The sequence below is a fragment of the Serinus canaria genome, chromosome 23, assembly GCF_022539315.1.
Source record: "Serinus canaria isolate serCan28SL12 chromosome 23, serCan2020, whole genome shotgun sequence".
NCBI lineage: Eukaryota > Metazoa > Chordata > Aves > Passeriformes > Fringillidae > Serinus > Serinus canaria.
This window is the reverse complement of record NC_066336.1, coordinates 5,964,450-5,984,580: the sequence shown is the minus strand read 5'-3', so window position 1 is coordinate 5,984,580 and position 20,131 is coordinate 5,964,450. Positions and strand designations below refer to the sequence as shown.

Sequence of the window (20,131 nt, the reverse complement as noted above, 5' to 3'; positions counted from 1 at the left end):
CAGCGATCAGAAAACAACTCTCAGGGAAGGCCTTTGCACACACACAGATCACTCAGGCCAGGGAGTGACCACTCACAGCTGCCCACACCCCGCGCTCCAGGTACAGAGGCTGCAGGAGCTGCTCATTGACACCTGGCTGACAGAAACCCCTGCAGCATCAGCACTTCAAAGACCTGCCCCAGAGAGCATCTGCACCCACCTGGCTGAGGTTGAAGGTCATTATGCTGTTGTCATCATAGAGCAGGATGTTTATGGTATCTAAGGCCCACGTACTTTCAGCCAGCAGCCCCGACTTCAGAGACATCATCACTCTCCAGGCTTCAGGAGTTCCTGTAACATAAACACATGATACTTCCAGCTCCTGCAGTTTCAAAACAAAAAGGAGACACTTGATACTGATTTGGACCTGTGAAGAGCAGAGCCTGGTTAAGATGATGTACAGGCTGTGTCTACCACCAACCTGTCTGTAATGCCAAACTAAGGGCTCAGAACACAATTAACCTGCAAAAATGAGGGTTTTTTTTTCAAAGCCAGCAGAGCCCCTCTGTACCAAAGGGCCAAGGCAGCACCAATCCCTCAGAAGGCTCCTGCAGAAAGGCAGGAGTTTCCTCTTACCGATATCTTTTGCCGTCAGCCGCCTCCTCTGCTTCAGCACAGGTTGCGTGGCCTCCACGGAGCCGGGCGGGAAGGTGATGTCCCGTCGGATCATGGGGGGCTGGACAGCTGCTGGTGTGATGTGCGAGGCAGGCACGGGCGGCCCTGCCTTCTGCATCTTCATCCCCGAGTGCAGGAACGGGGATTTACTGGGAGAAGTGCGGTTCTCCAGAGGTCTGGGCAGAGGTGCTGGGCTGGATACCTGAGGAATGTGATTCTGCATGCTGGGGGGGGTCTGGTAGTTGGACTGGGGGGGCCTGGTCATGGGGGGCACGGGGGCGGAGGGGCCGTAGGGAGGTTGCCGGTTCCCGTGGGAAGGCCATGGTCCCTCGTGGTTGACCCTCTGGTCTGAATGCAGGATTTCATCCGTTCGAGCGACCCCGTGGTAGGCGGGGCCCTGCGGCGCCGCGCCCGAGCTCTGCCGGTTGGGGTAACTGCCGTAGCCCAGCTCGTTCCTGCCCTGCCACAGGGCCCCTTGCTGGGGACCCTCCGGGGCCGGCTGGATGGGGCCCCCCATCATCTGCGGGGGGATGTTCTGCTGGGCGCCGGAGCCGGGGGCGGCCGAGACCCGGTCCCTGCCGAACTGGAAGGGGAACTGGCTCTGGCCGGCGCGGCGCTCGGCCGGGTACGTGCTGCCGTACTGGTTGTACAGGTCCTGCTGCGGCGAGGGCTGCGCCGGCGGCTGCTGGCTGGGCTGCTGCGGCTGCGCCGGGGGCAGCTGCTGCTGCGGCTGGCCCTGCCCCGAGCTGTAGGGAACGTTGTAGAGCTCGCCCTCGTGCCGCTTGGCGGGGAGGCCGTAGCTGCCGTCCATCGGCCGCTTGTAGTTCTGCGGGAAGAGAAAGGCACAGACGGGGCCGGGTGAGTGGGAATTCGGGATTGTTTCTCTGGAAGGGCTTTAAGTGTTGGAAGGGGCTGCACAGGGAGGTGGTGGAATCACCATCCCTGGAGCTCTCCAAGAAACGCCTGAATGTGGCTCTCGGTGCTCTGCCCCGGGTGACGAGGTGGTGATCGGTCACACGTTGGACTCATTGATCCCAGAGGTCTTTTCCAACCTCACTAATTCCATGAAACAAACAGCCAAACCTCTGGGCAGAGGCCCCAGAGCCAGAGGATCTGCCCCACGGCATGGCCTGGGAGAGGCTCTGTCTCCTTGTTGGCCGTACCCGATGTGGAAGTTGGATCAGTTGTTCCATTTCACAGGCCATGGCCAATTCCTTGTGGCTGCAGGGGAGGTTCCCTGTGGATTCCACAAGGATGCCTCGGGGGCAGGAGTCTGCCCACAGGAAAGACTTTCCTGCAGAAAACGCTCAGCTCTACTCTGCATTCACCACAAACCAGACCAGACACTGGCACTTGCTTCCTTCCACATCCAGGAATTTTATCAGACCTTATTTTTCTCATTTCCCAGGTTTCTGCTCAAGTATCAGACAAAATGCATTAAAAACTGTTGTACTTCCTGCTTCTTCCTTTCCTGTGGATTTCAGAACACTTTGCTGAAAGGAGCAAGAAGGCTTCTCACCCCTAATTCTTTTAAATGCAAACGGAGAAAACAGCTAACTGCTGCCCAAATTAAAATCCAGGCTCTCTCTTGCCTCCAAGGTCTGAGCTGTAGCTGCTGTGGAGGCTATTCAGACACTCCACGGTCATAACTGGCTTCAGATGGAGCTCTAGGGCTTCAAAGATGACAAGTTCCAGAGTAACTCGAACTCTTGGCTCCGAGCCCCGTGGCTCTGGTTGCAGAGCCAAACTGCAGAGCAGTTGGAATTATTCTTAGCACAGCTCAGTGAGTGCCCTCTCTATACTCTCCTAAACCATAGGACTTAAAATTATCAGGAAAACATTATGGGTCCTGGCATGGATACAAAGAGCAAGTTGTATGTGAGGATTATGGAAAGGGACCCACGTTCATTCAAACTGTCCTGAAACAAACCTGATGGGTTTGGGAACAGCAAGGAGGAGGAGGAGGGAGCAGGGCCATGGAGTCTGAAGCCTCTTGCTGCAGGATGAGAAAGGGAAAGACCAAAAAAATCCCCTGGTTTGTGCAGAACAATCCACCTGAAACAGCTCTCCGGAATGATCCAGGACTTATTCCAAAGAAAATCATCACTTGGAACAAAACTCTTACAGAAACAGGATGGGATTCAGGAAGTTCCAGAGGGACAGAGAAGCCCAATAAAGCTCCCTGATCTTCTGCTACCTGACCAGAGCATGCAAACCACACAGCCTCCATTCTCAGAACACTGTTTTGTTACACAGCACTGGGAACGTCAATTAAAACTTTTTAGAATTGTTTTCAAATGGGAAAAAGTCTCCTGTGTAAAATCAGGTTGGACAGGGCTTGGAGCTCCCTGGGAAGTTGTCCCTGCCCATGACAGGGGGTGGCACTGGATGGGCTTTAAGGTTCCTTCACCCAAGCCACTGTGTCATTCTGTGATGAGGTACCTAATTCTTCACATTCATAAAGCAAAAGCACAGCCCAGAGAGTTTTCATCTTCCCCTCTTCACAAAGAGCCCAGGGAAGCTCTCGGTTGAGCCAGCTGGGATCTCTGGATCACCCACCTGCTGCTGCTGCTGATACATGGTGGTTTGCTGGCTGGGGAAGGGGCTGCCCGAGGATGTGCCTTGAGTGGAGAATTGATTGCCATAGGAATCATGTCTGGAGAAGAGAGAGATGTGTCAGTGTCACTGTCACAGGCTGGCAGCCCTGGCTGGGGACAGCAGCCCCTGGCACAGACCTTTGCTGCTGCTGCTGCTGCTGGGGGTAGCGGCTGGGCGAGTACATGCCCGAGTCGGGCGCGGCGGGCAGGATGCTGGGCTGGGGGGTGCCACTGCCCAGGCTGCCCTCGGGCCCCAGCCCCGGCTCCGTCCTGTGGGGAGAGACAGAGAGAGCCCCACGGGCACTCAGGACCAGGCAGAGAGAGAGAAAACCCCACGGGCACTCAAGAGCCTGCATGGCACAGGCTGCTCAGCACAGCCACAGCAGCGGGCAGAGGTGCCCGAGGAGGGCAGGACAGGGCAGGGCAGGCAGGGAGGGCAGGGCAGGGCAGGCAGGCAGGGCAGGGCAGGGCAGGCAGGGCAGGCAGGACCCACCTGACTCTGTCGTAGGGGGCTCCGTAGGAGTAGTGCTGCCGCTGGCCCATGGCCATGTTGCCCATGCCGGGGCCGGCGGCGCGGTTGTAAGGGTCACCCATGCCACTGTTGGGGCCCTGCCCTGAGGACATGAAGGGGTCGCTTCCTGGAGCTGGAAGAGAAAAAGAACCACTGAACACACCCCCTCTGCTTTAGGGAAAGACTTCTGAGGATCTGGGCAGGAAGGGCGAGCAGGGGGTGTCCTGCAGCATTTCCAGCACCCAGCCAGACAGGGATGGGGGCTCCAGGAGAAGATGATCCCTCACCTTTCCTCATACTGCTGTAGGGATCTTTATTTGGCTCGTAAGACATGCGACCCATCATGTCAGAGGTATTCATGCTGGGCTGGTACCCTGGATTTGGAGTCATGGAGTTCCGTTTCTGGAACGTAGGATCACTGCCATCTGCAAAGGCATCCTGAAGGCCCACGGAGTTACTCCTGTTCCAGAAAAGCCCCACAAACACCACATTACAGAGGTCCACGATGGTCTCCAGGACACTCTTCCTCACATGCTCCTTCTCAGGTGTTGCCATCTCCTCCAAGGGCCACAGAATCAAGAGGAACGGCCCCTCCACACCGCTGTCCTCAGACCCAGCCCCAAAATTAAAGAACATTCACACAAGATGCTGCTGTCAGCCATGAGGGAAGGAGCCAAGCTGTGGAGTCCCACCTAAACAGGCACCCAAGGCCCCAACATCTGCAGCAATGACCCAGAGGTGACCCACCCCCAGCAGTGGTGCCATACCTGATGCCTGGCAAAGGGGGCATCTGACTGTGAGGCGTCGATGCTGGAGTTGGTGGCTTCAAGTCTCCTCCTTCTGCCATGGAGCTGCTGGTGGACTGAGGTGTCTGAGGGCCCTGCATGGAGCCTGAACCCGCTGCAAGAGGAGGAATGTGGGGTGAGCAGCCTTGCACCCTGTGGATGCAACCCTGAACCTCCCAGAGCCTCGAGAACAGAGAGTGCTTTGAGGAAGAGACAGATGAAATAGGGCCAAGAAAGTACAAGGAGCTCAGCAGTTCAAGGACAGGCTGGGCCAGGCTCCCCAGAGGACCCCAAAGCTGAGAGGTTGTGTCTCTGCTCATCTTAACCCCATTCCCTTTTCCACACCCTGGCCCTGTGTGGTGCTTCTCACGTTACCCTCTCAGAGCTGATGCTCTGGAGGGCACCACGTGGCAGGAATGTGGGGCTTCTGCCAAGTGACAACCCCTGGCCCCTGATGTGCCTGTCACCTTCACACCCCCAGCCAGGAGGGTGGGGCTGGAACCCTGCCCTGGGAGCCTCAGGATCTCCCCAGCGATGGAGACCCCAGCTGCAGCCACCAAGTCACCCTGAATGAGGCTCCTCTGTCTGCTCTGCCCCTCTGGAGCAGCGAGCTCACCAGCAGAGCACCACTCCCAAGGATTCCTGGAACAGGGAATGCCGGACCTGCCAGATCTTTCCCTGGAGCACAAAACCCGTTCAGCAGGTTCCCTGCAAGTCCCAGCTTTCTGCTCCACTGAGCCTGGACCAAACCCCCCTGTGTAATCCAGTAATCCAGCGGTGCTGCAGCTCCAGCAGCTCTCCCCTGGCCCGGGATCGCTGTGACAGCATCAGCTCAGGTTCAGCCGCTCCTCGCAGCTGGCAAGAGCTGAACTCTTAATTAATGTTTCCATTAGTTCCGTCCCCAGCACCCGATATCCCTCAGCTTCAGCCCTGCTGGCTGATGAGTCATTTCAGCTATTCATTAAAATCCTCCGAGGTCACGTCCAGGCCATGTTTGTTTACACCCCACCTTCCTGGCACCCTGTCCTCTGCTCTGCGACTCCCTCTGGCCCGGGAGGGCAGCAGGAGCTCCTGGGGAGCTTCACTCACTGCCCCTCCCTGGCAGCCCAGCCCCGCTGCTTCCCCCAGGAGCTGGCTCTGAAGAGGCCCTGAGACATTCTCCAGACATTCCCTGAGACATTCCCTGCCTGCTGCCATTTGGTGTTTGTCCCCAGCTCCCGCTGTCCCTCCCACTCACAAACTCACAGGGAGCTGGAGCAGGGCCAGCTCCACGCTCTGGGAATTCCAACCCAAGGTGCCCCCCTGGGGACTCTGCCAGAGGGAACCTGTGGGGCTTCCAGGAAACTCCCAGTGCCCGTGAGGGAATTCCCAGTTCCCCCTGGCCACCATCTCGGACACTTCTGGGTGCTGAGGGTGTGATGGACACTGCACAGAAGAGCTCTGGCACCAGGAGCTCCACCTCTGCAGCCTCAGGAAGGGTTAATGGAGAGCAGCACAGTGCAACCCGCAGCATTCCCCAAGTTCTGCAGGAGTTAATTTGGCAGAACAGGCTGAAGTGAAGAGCAAGCCAATGCCAACAGGTTGTGAGGTCTGCAAGGAGAGCAAACCACGTCTGTGGGACAGCAGAGCCCTTCAGCCAAACGATGAAAGGGCTTCAAAACATCTCCCCGTTGTCCACAGGTTCCCAAACAGGGAATTTATTCTCATCCAGGCGATTCCCTGGGGGACAGGACTGTGTGGGGCCCTGGAAGAGCAGCATCCACACTGCCCTAGGGCTCTTCAGCCTGCAGCTGGGCTGACAGAGCATTTTCTGTCCTGCCCCACACCCCCAGGCCCTGAGAGGAAGAAAAGGAAAGTGAAAGAGGAGCAGGGACAGCTGAGTGATTCAGCATAAAGGATCAGAGCCTCCAGCCAGGCTGCAGTGCTGCCCCTGCACGTTCCCAGTTGTGGGAGTCTGCAGCAAGGCACCCTGAGAGAAGGGTTTGAGCTGGAAATGCAGCAGAGTCCTCTCAGAGCAGAGTTTGGGGAAAGAGCCCTGCAAATTCCTTCTGCTGAGGTGCTGAAGCAGGAGCAGCCCAGAAGGCAGAGCCAGGCCCTCCACAAACACCATGTGAGCTAAAACAAAACAAAATCTGATGCAGCACCTAATCCACTCTGACACACACCTAGAGCTACAACAAGTCTAAAGTGGCTTCCTAAAAGTCTCAGCTCTCTCCAAATAAACTCCAAATGCTCTCAACATCTTTGTTCCACTGCCTCGGGGGCAAGAAAGAGGTTTTGGGAATAAAGTGGGATTGGATTTGTGGTCTAGTTTGGGCAGAACTCAGACCCACTTTGGACAGAGGTTTACTCTAATGGCACAGAAGTTACTTTATCTTGCAGAACACCCCAAGGCTGAAGCTCCACTGGGACAGGTTCCCTGACCAGTGACATGATTTAGTTCTTCACAAAACCCCCCTGTAGCTGGAAGGAGAAATGTGGTGCCCAGCAGAGCACTGGGACAAGCCCACTGTCCCTGAAGGGTCCAGCAGGGCTGGGACACAAGTGCACTGCAGTCAAAAGAGGTTCATTATTCTGCTCCTCAGGAGCCAGACGAAGATGGTGCCAGGCTTCAGAACCAAACAGGCATTTTTTTGCAAACATTATAGGAACTTCAAAGCAGACCAAGTTTTTATTTCACCTACATGAGCAGGCTCCTGACCAGAAAAAGCATCTGAAGTTTTTTAGTTATAAGAAAAACTGGAAAACTCAAGCTTAAAGACGAGTTGGCAAATTCAGCAGCAATTCAAGCAATGAACTCGATGCAAATGAGACAGAAAGGATCAGACTTTCCAAAGACTAAAGAGCACAACGTGCATGGCTGGCCTGCACGTCTTTTCTTTTTTTGTTTAACAAATCTGAATTGAGCATTATGCTTAAATATTCAGAAACAGGAGCACCCCCTAAACAGCAGCAAAGGTGCATTTTAAAGATTCCTAAAGCACCCAGCCTGTCGTAGGCCCCCGGTGCTCTGTGCACAGAGCCTCAGAATGCCCTCCCTGGCTCCTGCTGAGGGCTGAGAGCAGCAATTCCTGAGGAGGGTGAGTGCACACCCACATGCAGCCTCTCCTCCCAGAAGGTATCACTGGCACAGTCAAAGCAGCTCAGCTTTTGCAGAGGGTTCCCAAACAGCAGCAGTAACAAGAGCCACCCTGCAGGGAAACTCCAGAGCTCTCTCCACCAGAGAGATGCAGCAGCAAGCACAAAGGTTGTGTGTGTGTGTGTTTTTAGGTTTTCCTTTTTCTCAAGCTTAATCCACAGCTTGGACACACAAAACTGAACTATCCCAAGAGGCTCAGCTCACTCCCAGTCTCACCCACTCCCTCTTCACCAAAGCCTTTTTATCCTGCACAGCCAGAGAACAGAGGGGATTCCTGGCAGGTTGGACCAGCCTGGCCCCCAGCACAGTGCCAGAGACCCTCCTGCTCACACAGCCACTGTTCAAAGCAGGGCCTGGCCTCACCTGGAGATGGGGGCTGGATCTTGGTCTGGGACTTCTTGGAGTCAGCAGCTGCAAAGATGTCAGGAGGGGGGTCCTCGCCGCGCTCGATCTTGCACTCGAAGGCGTACAGACACTGGATGTACTGCTTCTTCAGAGAGCTGGCTGCACTGCTCGACGTGCCCACGTTCAGGTTGGTGGCCAGCTCACGCCACTTCTTGTTTTTGTTGACCTGCACGACCAAACAGGAGGCTCTAAACTCCAAATCCCAGCTGTACCTCCTCCAAGAGGAGAAATCAACCCTTCCCAGCTGGCTAAGCAGAGCAACCCCAAAACTACTGAGCTCCTTCTTCACCTACAGAAAACTTTTCAGATTTACAGGGACAGATTGCAAATCAAATTAGTCACGAGGTCAGCTGACAGCCAGATGCAAAGACAAAGACGGTGTCACCAACCTTTGCACTGGGCAAGCAGGGAAAAAGGGCTTGGATTGGATCTGGCCACAGACTGTTCTCACCCAGACAAAGGGAGAGCAGACATCTGGCTCCCTTAAAGGGTGCTGGGTTTTATTTACAGAAATAAAACTGATGCAATGTTCAGGCTAGATGGAAATTCAAGGCTCACATCTGGCCCCAAAGCTGATCTTGGTGCTGGGGTCACTGACCTGAGTCAATCCCCCGATCTCCTTGACAGAGATGTAGAGCCTGTACAGGTCCAGGGGCTTCCTGCCCACGGCTGGCAGGTTGGTCATGCCCATGGCCTTCTCCTCAGTGAAGGCCAGGTAACGATCCACCCACAGCTTCCTCTCGGGCTCCCCACCCAGCTCGTAGAGCTTGGTGATCTTCTCGTTGGTCGTCGTAGAGGAACTGGACTTCTAGGAGAAGGAAAGAGAGATCAGGACTGAGCAGCACAACAGCAGCTCCTCCATGTCCCAGGTGGCCTCCTGGCCTGCTCCCCCCCAATCTCCTCCTGCTGTCCCTGTCTCCTGTGCCTTTCACCACCTGGAGTGGAGGCAGAGATGGCTTTGGCATTCCACATCCTTACTTAAGAACGAGCTCCCCAACTAGAGGTGTTCCTCAAACCTGATGATGTTCCAGGAGAACCCCAGACCCAGAACTGAGCGTGTTCATGGCACATCAGATTCCTTCCACAGCACAGACCAGGACAGAGCAGCCCTGATTTGTGGCCAAGAGTATTCAAGTTCTCTTTTGCCATAAATAAGAGAGGCAGATGCCAGAACACATGAGCAGAAGTGAGAGATCTCCTGGATCTTCTTGCTGCTGGCACAGGGATCAAACCTGCTGAGCATTTGTTTTCCTTCAGGTAGCAAAGGAGGAGACCAGGGGCTCAGAAACTGCTTTTTTTGGTGGTTCTTTTGAAACTGGTAGCAGCAATGCAAAGAAAAACACTCCCTGAAGAACTTGTTTGCCTCCCTCTTCTGGCTTTGATACAGGATTAGTGAGAGGTTTGTTTGTGAAACAACTGCAACATTTTAGTTACCACGTCCCAGCTGAGAGCTGACTCGCTCCAGGCCCACTCCACCAACAAACTCAGGTTTGTTTACTCTGCTTTTGGCAGTTTCACTGTGGCAGGTAATAATTCCTAATACTGAATTTGTTTTCCAGGTGAAATCCATGTCTCCCACAGGACTGGGAAGCGCTCCCCTCCATTTCTCACACTGTTCAATCCAACACAACACATGGCTTTATTTCCCTGGATGCTGAGGAGGATGGGAGTCAATAAACCAAAACCCAGAACATTTTACCTTTGACTTGGATTCTGCTTTGGGCGTCCCATCTGCCTTGTTGTTCATCTTAGTTGCAGGTGTTAATTTGACATCCCCGAGTCCCATCATTTCAGGGCTTGCTGCCATCCCTGGGAAGTCAAAGGAATCTTTAGCACTGATTCTCCTTCCAGGGCAGTGAAATCAGTGAGGTCCTAAAGCTCGGGCTTACCTGCAGAGTTGTTGGCCATGTTGCCCCCCATGGGGTAGGGGGGGCCCTGGGGGTTTATCATGCCAGCCATGCTGTTAATTCCCTGCCCATAAGGAGGCCCAGTGCCCATCATTCCCCCCTGGTTCATGTTGGGATAACCAGGAGGCCTGGAGGAGGAAGAAACACACATTAGGCACTAGGATATTGCCTTCTGAGGAAGCAGCTTTGCTAAAAGACACTTAAAAAGGACAGGGAGAAGTGACTTGCCCCAAACCATTTTTCCAAGAGACCAAAGATCAGGTGCTCTTGTAAAGCTCAGTACCCAGAGCCCAAGTCACATTCTTGAGAGAAAAGGGGATGCAAACCCTTTGGAAAGTGGGACTTGAGCTCTGAACATTTTCACCCTTTATCTTGTTCTCCTAGATCCACAAACTGAGCCTCATTTCAGTTGTGAAATTGCCTTTAACCTGCAGACTCTGGGCTGTGAAATGAGAATACAGGATTTAGAATCATGGAAACTCCTGGGCTGGAAGCATTGTTTTCCATGTATCACAAAGCTCCCACACAACTGTGGCTCAAACTCCTTCCTCAAAGGGAAAGGCTTGGCTGCCTTTACTGGGGTTTGGGAACTTGAGCCTTAGCAGCCACAGGTAAAAGCAGGAGGTTGCAGGAGCAGCCCTCAGGTGAGGATAAAGAGCTGTGTCCAGTCAGACAACAAATACATCCACCAGTTCTGGGGGATCCCAACTTAAGAGCACGTTCATGGCTCCCATAGCATTCTGGTAGGGCACACACACCTACTCTGAAATGGGCAATAAAGGAGAAAACAACCACAGAAAACAGTGCAAAGTTCAGAGCTGAATTCCAGCTCCTTTCCCACAGCTGCTCATCAAGGCCCTAAAAGGAAGAAGTTCCTCACACTGGACAAGCAATGCCTTTGATCACACACACAGCTGGGTGGCTGCTGGATTTAGGGGCTGCAGCACAGGGGCAGCATCTCCAAGTCACCCAGGGAACAAAGACCAGGAAGCAAAATGCAAAAACAACTGAAGGGATCTCAGAGTTCAATAATTTCACCTGGGAACATTAAAAACTCCCTAAGTATGTCATAAATGATGTATAGAGTGCTGGAATGGTTTGGTTTGGACACACCCTAAAGATCATCCCCTGTTTAACCCCTGCCATGGGCAGGGACACCTCCCACTGTCCCAGGCTGCTCCAGGCTGTGTCCAACCTGGCCTTGGGCACTGCCAGGGATGGGGGAACCCATTTGCTCTGGGCATTCCAACACACAGCTCCTCCAGGCTTTACTCTCTTCCTTTATAACATTTCACTCCTCAGAGGACAGACACCCCCAAGGAGGACAGACACAGACGCCCCCAGGGAGGACAGACACCCCCAGGGAGGACGGACGCCCCCAGGGAGGACAAACGCCCCCAGGGAGGACGGACACCTCCAGGGAGGACGGACACCCCAGGGAGGACAGACACCCCCAGGGAGGACAGACCTCCCCAGCAGCCCGTCCCCCAGCGCGGGGTCCCCGCAGCCCCGGGCAGCGCGGTGTGCCAGGCTCCGTGCCAGCCGTGCCTCCCTACCTGTTCTGGATGGAGTTGGCAGCGGCGTGCATGGCGGCGGCCGCCGCCTCCTGCGCCTTGCGGTTCATGCCGGCGGGCGGGGGGCACATCCCGCTGCCCACCTGGGGGGGCATGTTGGCCATGTTGGGCCCGTAGGGCCGGCTGCCCATGGCCCCGTGGCCCATCCTGCCCGGGGGCAGCCCGCTGTAGGGGGGCACCCCGCTCTGCCCGTGCATCTGGCTGCCCGCCCCCATGGGGTTCATGCTGCCCCCCATGCCCGGGCTGGGGTAGTTGGCGTTGGACATGGCGTTGTAGTTTGGCTGCCTGGGGTATCCTCCTGGGGAGAGAGCACAGGGGAACGCAGCACCATTCAGCCCCTTGGGTTCATGAATCACCACGGAAATCTTCTATCGGCAAATATTTAAAGATCACTAACAGAGATGAGGGGGAGTGTTCACACCTCAACACAAAGTCAAAGTACTTGGATATAAGCCACGTAAAATGTGTTTTGACACAGCCAAGTAACAACATCGATTCAGAAGCTGCCTGAAACTCTCCCAAACCTCAACCTAGCACAGAGAGCTAAATGGCCCAGGACAGGATGGAAAATCCCACATTAACCCTTCCCAAAACAGGCACCACTTCATCATCTTCCTCTCCGAAGAGAGCCATCCCTTTGCCACAATTACATGGGAGGCACAAGCTGCTTATTCCTAAATAAGGAGGAAGAATCCTACTTTTAGAAGGACAGCTATCCCTGAAAGCAACATATTCCATCAATCTGAACAGGAGCAAAGCTCTGGTTGGCGTCACCCACAGATTAAGAGGGAACAAATCAAAACATTTATCATGGAATCATGGAGTGGTTTGGAAGGGACCTTAAGATCATCCCATGGGCAGGGCCAACCTTCCACTATCCCAGCTTGCTCCAACCTGGCCCTGAACACTTCCAGGGATGGGGCAGCCACAGCTCCTCTGGCCAGCCTGGGGCCCCAAGGAGACATGAGGACAGAGAGAGGCCTTTGCTGGCCCAGTTCCCACCTTGAGGTCCGTACTGGCCGCCCTGGGGTCCGTAGCTCCCCATGGAGTTCTGCTGGTAGGGCCCCATGCCGGCGTGCATCTGTGCTGCCGAGGACTGCCGGGGGGATAAGGCTGAGCCGGGCTGGGGGGAGCTGTACTGGGGCATCTGGGGGTTCCTCTGCATGTACCCTGCACACCAGGAGGGAAAAAATCGTTAGTGCAAAGACCCTGAGCTGCCAGTGCACACACCTGTGCCAGGCAACAGCCCCCAGCACCGACAGAATCCTTCCAGCAACAGCCTGGACACATTTTAGTGGCTGCAGTAAGGAGCTGGTGTTATCTGAGCAGATAACAGATCCAATTTCCTGGTTTAGTCAGAAAAAAACCCCTTAGTGTCACAGCAGAAGCCAGCACAACTCTGCAAATCCTTGGGGCTTCTTGTTCTTGGTTTCTGTTCACTTGTTTGTTTTCTCAGGGTGACAACTCTATACCTCCAGCCAGGAGAGCTGAAATTTGACATGCATTTTTCCCCCCAACATTTTACTCTCTCGAAGGGGAAAGGCACACAATATTGTTGCGAGCACCCCTTGTTTTGAAGCTTACAGCATATTAAGAAGCCAGAGAAAACAACTTAGAAGCCAAAGCACCAGTCTGGATGGAACATTTAGAGGCCAAACAGCCACCCACAGCTGAATTTGCTGCAAGGTAACCCTTGAGGCTGCAGTCCTGGGGCAGCTGTGCAGTGCTCAGTCGCACAGAGCCCCAGGGCAGGTGGCTGAAGGCAGCCCTGGTGTGACCCACCTCGGTCCTGCGCGATGCTCGACTGGTTCATGGAGGGGTGCAGGATTGTGTCCGACTGGCCGCTGGGCGGGCGGGGAGGCATCTGATTGCCTGGGCCACAGAAAGGACACACAGCATCAGCAGCTGCCCTCCACAGAGCCAGCAGGCACACCCCAGAACCCCAGACGAGCCCAGGACAAGGGGATCTTGGCCACAGTGAGGGAGAACAGCAGCAATAGTCACTCAGGGCAGTGCAAGGGCGCTGCTGGCTCCCCAGCACCCCACCCACCCCCAGAAACCTCTCACACGCACAGAGGAGCTCAGAGGAGCTCAGAAAGCACACAGGGCAGCTCTGGGCAGCTCCTCCCCACTGGGCAGCACAGCTCAGCCCCAGCAGAGCCCGGGCTGAGAGGTTACCTGGGACTGCAGCAGGGGACAGGGGACCGGAGCGGGACTGAGCAACGCTGGCTGGAGATCCAACTGGGGAGGGGGAGGGTCCTCTGATGCCTGGCAGGTGAGGAGAGGTATGTGGCGAGAAAGGAGACTGAGCTGGGTTACTCTGCTCTCCTTGGCTGCTGGAAATCCCTGATGTGCTTACTCCAGGGCTCAGAGCTCCTTCGGTCCCCATGGGCAGGTCATCTATGGAACCAGACAGGTCCTGCAGGGCACAGAAACACATCAGAAACCACAGAGCCACGGGGCTGCTCTCTCACACACCGCTCAGGAGGAGCATTTGTCCCTGGGCATGCTGCACACAGCAATCAGTGAACTCTGTTTACTGCTGGTACCAAAGGCTGCTGCTGCAGACTGAGGCAGCTGCCAGACGTGTCTTATCCTGCTGCCAGGCTGAACCCAGGAGCTCCTGAGCTGGTTTGCTGCTGGCCCAAACAACTGGCTAATTCTCCTTTTAATTCAGTTTAGAGGTGGGAAGTGAAAGAATGCATCAACAGCACACGTAAAACTGCAAACACAGGAGACAGTCCATGTGATCATGGCTTGGAAGGGAAACGTGGCTCAGCCTCTGAAAGACAGAAAACTCCTGCCTCACCATAATTAATTCATAAACCTCCTATGAGCTGGGAAACTACTCACTTGAGATGGATAAAAACAAACTAAACAGAGATTTAAAAGAAAACCATAAAATACTCTTCAGGGTTCCCACTTCCCTTTCTTCAAAGACAGCAAAAATTAGCAGTTACTGCATCCACCTGTAAAGTTTAGCTTTTCTCAAAGGCAAGGCTAGAAACACCCTTCCTCCTGCATGTATTCACCTTGCAGAAGAAAAGCACAAAAAGCCCAAGAGAGCTGAAACCCCCAATTGCCAGAGCATCAGGAAGCAGCTGGCAAGTGAGGGAATGGGGCTAATTCCAGGGAGCTGATGTGCAGATCAGACCCAGCGTGCCCAATTGTGCTGGCTGCCTGCTAACAAGGTGCATCAGCTGCTCGGGCTTGGCCTGCACTGAATGAGTCAGGAGCAGCCCCAGCCAGAGGAAGTGGCAGCCTATTTGAACAGAAAGCTGGGAAGTTGTAACTATTCCAGGGATTAGATAAAATCTCTGCCAGAGGTTCAAAGGATCACGGCAGGTGAAGAAATGGAGGCCAAAGCTTACCAGGACTTCACTTACCCTTCCTAAGTCTTCCAGAGCAATCAGCTCTGGATCAGAAGGGTTCTGGGTGAGCCCTGAGGGAATCCCAGGTCATTTTCCCTGCACAGAACTCAGCTGAACAGCACAAGCAGAGCCAACCTCATTTAAACCCCACAGAGAAAGGCCGAGCCAGCTGATAAATCACCTGGGCACCCTGGTTCCATTGACACTGACAGCACAGCTCCTGGTTCAGCAGCACTGCAGGAATGTTTTCCCAGCCCTGGCAGTGCACATGGACCTGGAACAGACACTGCAACTCATCAGATGGGGAGCAGGAGCCCCCACACCCACCCCCAGGTGCAAAGGGGGAGTGCAAAGGCTCTGACAGCACATCCAGGACGTGGAAGTCAGGGAGAAGTGGAATTATGGAGGAATAAAAGCCAACAGGGTGACACCCAAGCACCTCATCAGCCCCGAGGGACTGGGACATTCAGAGGGCAGAGCTGGGCCTCAGCACCACCTTCAGCTGCTCCAGCACAGCAATTTCCTCTGTTTTAATGGAATTTGAGCAAAATGCTTCTAACAAATGCTGGCAAGTGTTACTTTGGAGCTGCAGAGCCCAGACACTTGGTGGGATGATTTAGTGCAGAGCGTGTCCTCCCTCCCCTTCCATTACTGCTCCTGTTGGAGAGCTCATTTCCTGCACCACAGTCTCTGAGGTGTATTTGCTTACTGCTCAAGTATTATCTTCCTGAGGGGGAAAAAAAAAAAGCTTTGTTTTATTTCAATGAAAGCTGAAAAACTGCAGAAAAAGCCTAAAAATAGTGTCTGAGATCTCTTGCAATTTTCACTACTTTCCAATTGTAACATCAAAAGCATTGCTCCTTTATGCAGCTATTTGGGTGTTTTTCCCTGGACAACTTTGACAAATCCCACATTCCTACTGCAGAAACCATCTGAAGTGGGAGTAAAGAGACAATATTTCCAACATTTTGCATTAAAAAGCATCAACCAACACAAACAGTCGAGAGCAAAACACTCCTCTCACTGAGATTTACTGCACCCAACTGCAGCCACTGATACAAGACACACAAAGAGATTCCCCCAGAGCCCATCAGGGATCAGAACCTCCAGAAACCAGCTCAGTCCAGCCTACAAGTGGATGGAAATACTGGAATGTCCCTTCAGTACATGAAGGTAGTTTTAGTTTGAATCACCAAATATCTGCAAGACATAAAATGAAGGAATGTTAAAAAGGGTTTGAAAATTAACTCTTAAGAAGCAGATAACAATCTGCAGAGCTCATGCCTTCCACCCTGTGTGTGCATCAATGCTTTAGTACTCAAGGCATTTAAAACATCCCATTTTAATGAAGCAGGTGGATCCTGGGTGGCTGTGCCCCATTGCTGACACACCAGGAGGGACCCCCAGAGGAACAGCAGAGCTTCAGCTGTGCATCAGGCTCCCAGACTGTCAGTTTGAATGAGCTGGAAGTGAATTACACATCCCCCTTTCCCAGCTGCTGGGACGTGAGCTGGAACAGGACCGTGAAAATCGAGTAACTCCTGAAGTGACTTTCACCTCCAAAGATATGTAAGTTTTATGAATTCCAACAATAAACTCATTTCCCAGCAAAGAAGGGTTCTGCCAGCACAGCAGCATTTTCTGAGTGTGGCATTCAGCAGGACTGAGCTGCTCAGAAGGGAAACTCCTGCAAGGGGAAGGAGAAAACATGGACTGGAATGTCTGAGCCCCAGCAGCTCATCAGTGGGGAGCTGCTTTCCTCCCATCAAATTCTCTCTCAGGATGTCAAGCAGGGGTTAATTACACCTAAAAGACACCTCCAGCTCTGCCACCCCCAAAGCAGGGCAAAGGAAATCCCTGCATCTCCCTAGAGCCTGCTTTCAGGGCAGCTGTAGCAGAGAACCTTTAAAAACAACGAAACCTGGTGGAAATAATGGAGCCCTGCTGCCGTCAGGGGGTTCTGGCCCGAGCCCAAGAGCAGAGGGCCTGGGAGGTTTTATTTGCCTCCCAGGGAGCACCAGGAGCAGACCTGGGAAGGCACAGCAGCAGCAGGAGAGGGGCTCTCCCCTTCCCTCTCCCACGGCACAGCCAGGGAGCCCAGACAGGAGGTGAGGCTCGGCAGCAGCAGCTCTGCCAACTCAAGGAAACGTCAGGGTCTGGAGAATTTCCTCACGTGTTTCCAATGTGGTTTTTATGCATTTTATTGCTCATCTGCCATGCAGATCAAAAACGCTGGAGGGATTCCAACTATTTCACACAGAATCTCACACTCCAGGCTGGCTGCAGCCCCAAAGCCTGAGTTTCTTCACTTGAAATACTGCCCAGTGTTATTTTGGGATGTGACCTGATAGCGGAAGCCCACGGGGACCCGGGGAGGGAGCGGTTCCAGCTGCGAGAGGATGCCCGGGCCGGGCCGGTGCCAGCGCGGGGCTGTCAGTGCTGCTGACGAGCAGCAATCAGCACAACACCTCCTGCTACACCACAACAAACCCTGCCTGCCGTCACACGGGCTGCCACCCGCGGCAGGGGCCAGCGCAGCTCAGCCCTGCACGGAAATCCCGGCACGAGCAGCGCCAGGAGCCGACGGCTTGTGCTGGAAACGCCGGGATTCTTTTATCTGGCAGCAGGAACCAGCACCCCTCTATCTGATACAGCTCATTTCTTAAACAAACAGAGAGATGAAACGGCCAGAAACGCTTCAGATGGAGGTAACCAAGTCCCAGAGGAGCAGAGAGAGCCGAGGCTCTGCTCCGGCCCGTCCCACTGGTCTGGAAGAGCAGGAAGACTGACCAGAAAGCAAATGGAATTCCTGAGCAGGGACTGCAGCCTCCCCTGCCCATCCCACGTGGGAACTGTGGGGGAACAGGGAATGATCCCAGCACGGTCAGATCACCAGCATGTGCTGGAGTTTATAAATTCTGTAAGGCCAGTTGTTTCCATAAGATGCTCACAAGGAAGACCAGAGAACAATGGCTAAATTTATTCCCCGGTTCTTTCTGAAAGGGAAAAAGCCTCTTCCTTCTTTCTGATTGAAATACTCACTTTCTATTACAAGCTCTTTTTCTGTGCAGTTGCTTTTCCACTTACTCAAGAACTACCAACATTTAAAAATCACAAGCTTGTCCTTTCCTTCCCCTTTATTTCCACACCCAAAATACCTCAATCCTCTCTATCACAACAATCACACAGCTGACTGGCAGGATCTCCCTGCTATTTTGGGGACATGGATAGACTCGTTCCTCCTTTGGCAGCAGAGACAAATCCTGCCTCTCATGCTCCACAGAACACTTTCTCCTGGAGACTTCCCCCTGCTCCACTCACAGCACCCCCACAGAGGAACCTGAGGTTTTCACAGATGTGACAGGAGGGTCTGGAGAGGCCCTGCAGCCCCTGTGCTTTCCTGCTGTGCCTCTTCCAGGTTGGTCCCCCAGCAGAAACCAGAAGCTGGAGCTTGGGAACAAGTTCAGCTCCACTGGAAACCCAGCTGATGCTTTTCATCCAGAGAGATTACTCATCCAGTGTCCCCAAAGCCGACAAATCGAGAGTCAGAACAGAGATTTTCCAAGTCCTGTCCTATCCCAAAAACATACAGAGTGCCAGGGATGGCCATCATCCCCCTCACTCTGCTCTTCTGCCACCAGTCATTGTGGAGAGAACACGAGTCCATCTCTCCAGCACCAAAAGCACCTTCAGGATCGGTCCTGGTGTGGGTAAGGGCTGGACAAGACACAAAGGGGACGTCCTCCTCCAAAATGGGACAAGACCAGCAGCCAGAAGGAACAAAGGGGTTTATTTGCAATGAAATCACTGGGACTGGCCCCTTGGGTAGGTCCCTGGAAGCTCCACCTCTGATCTGAGCAGGGGTGACATGAGAGCAACAAGAACTGAGTTCAGCAAGAGAAAAAGCATCGAGTTTGGTACCAAACTGAGTGTGCCACAAGGGCCTGGGAGTCCTCACTCATCCCCACAGTCCTTACAGAGAGGAAGGAAGTGCTAGACTCTACTACTTCAAGGGGAAAACACCTGCCCACTAAAACAAACCCCAGCAAGGCTTCAGCCTCTGCTACAGAGTCCATATTCCCTTCCCTTCCGAGGAGCTCCAGCTCCTCTCAGGCAGCAGCGCTGGCAATTACAAACCTAAGATGGGGACTGGAACATGCCAGAGAGATTCGTGCAGCTTCCCTGCTCAAAAAAGAAGCTGAAAAGCTCATTCTTCCAGGCTGGCTTCAGACAAACTGGGAGAAGCTGCTGGCTCGAGCTGCACTGCAGGGAAAGGAGCCTTGGAGAGGAGGCTGGCAGGAGGAGGGGCTCGGTGCCACACGAGAAATTTTACTCTGATTGCAAAAATAAGCTGCTGCTCTAATCCAGCTCAGTAAATGTAGGTGAGTGTGGTGGGCTGGCAGGGAGCAGGCTGGGGATGGAGCAGGGAGGAGGACAGAGGCAAGTGCTGCTGGCTGTGCCACATTCCTGCACCGGAGCCTTGCGGAACAGCCACTGCAGCAGCCATTGATTTTCAGAGGTCGATACTCCACTCCCACAGATCTCCTCGGCAGGAGCTTTAATCACATCTCCTGCTCCTTCCCTGTGCCACCCCTCCTTCTCTCCCCCCTCCAAATAAAATAAAACAAAATAAAATATATTAAAAAAAAAAAAAAGGGAGAACGAGGGGGCTTTCCTCCCCCTCCAAGCATGGAGCAGACGAGCAAATCTCATCTCCTCCGTCTTTGGAGAGCAGAGATTCAGAGCTGTGGTTGCAGCACCAAGTGGAGAAGGAGCACCATGATTCATCCACAGAACAAGATGTCGCTGGAGGGAGAACCCGCCGTGTGGAAGGGCAGCATTCCCACCCGGGAAGGGCTGGGCTCTTCCACAGGAACCGGGAGATGCAACAGCAAAGCCCCACACAGGAGTTCCCATTTAACCCTTCGGAGGCTGCTCAGCTGATAAAAAGGACTCCCAGTTTTACACAAAGGTTGGTACAACATCCAGCATCCAAGGCAGAACAAAAACGCTGAATTTTCCTGGCCCAGAAGCTGTCCTGTGTCCATCAGCACAAAAGGGTGACACCTCCAGCTCCCACAGCAACCCTGACCCCAAAACGAGCTCTGGGGAAGAGGCAGGAGGATCCTGGGCACAGGAGGAAGCAACACAGAGCAGCACCAGGGATGCTCTCCCAGATCTGAGGCAG

General features: G+C 53.9%; 1 protein-coding gene across 2 annotated transcripts in view; it reads right to left on the bottom strand.

Annotated features, from left to right (window-relative positions):
- The window catches only part of ARID1A (AT-rich interaction domain 1A), a 54,172-nt gene that overhangs the window by 2,988 nt on the left and 31,053 nt on the right, over positions 1–20,131 (bottom strand). The window contains exons 5-19 of one of the 2 annotated variants that reach the window (XM_050983293.1): positions 13,751–13,991; positions 13,355–13,444; positions 12,575–12,742; positions 11,555–11,870; positions 9,981–10,126; positions 9,791–9,900; positions 8,690–8,896; positions 8,050–8,257; positions 4,530–4,662; positions 4,050–4,222; positions 3,745–3,895; positions 3,390–3,521; positions 3,214–3,310; positions 616–1,480; positions 200–330 (exon numbers count right to left, since the gene is read on the bottom strand). In XM_050983293.1, the coding sequence (XP_050839250.1) occupies positions 200–330; positions 616–1,480; positions 3,214–3,310; positions 3,390–3,521; positions 3,745–3,895; positions 4,050–4,222; positions 4,530–4,662; positions 8,050–8,257; positions 8,690–8,896; positions 9,791–9,900; positions 9,981–10,126; positions 11,555–11,870; positions 12,575–12,742; positions 13,355–13,444; positions 13,751–13,991 (3,168 nt within the window). Of the gene's footprint in view, positions 1–199; positions 331–615; positions 1,481–3,213; positions 3,311–3,389; positions 3,522–3,744; positions 3,896–4,049; positions 4,223–4,529; positions 4,663–8,049; positions 8,258–8,689; positions 8,900–9,790; positions 9,901–9,980; positions 10,127–11,554; positions 11,871–12,574; positions 12,743–13,354; positions 13,445–13,750; positions 13,992–20,131 lie in introns of both variants that reach the window. The other variant, XM_050983292.1, reaches the window with a different exon arrangement.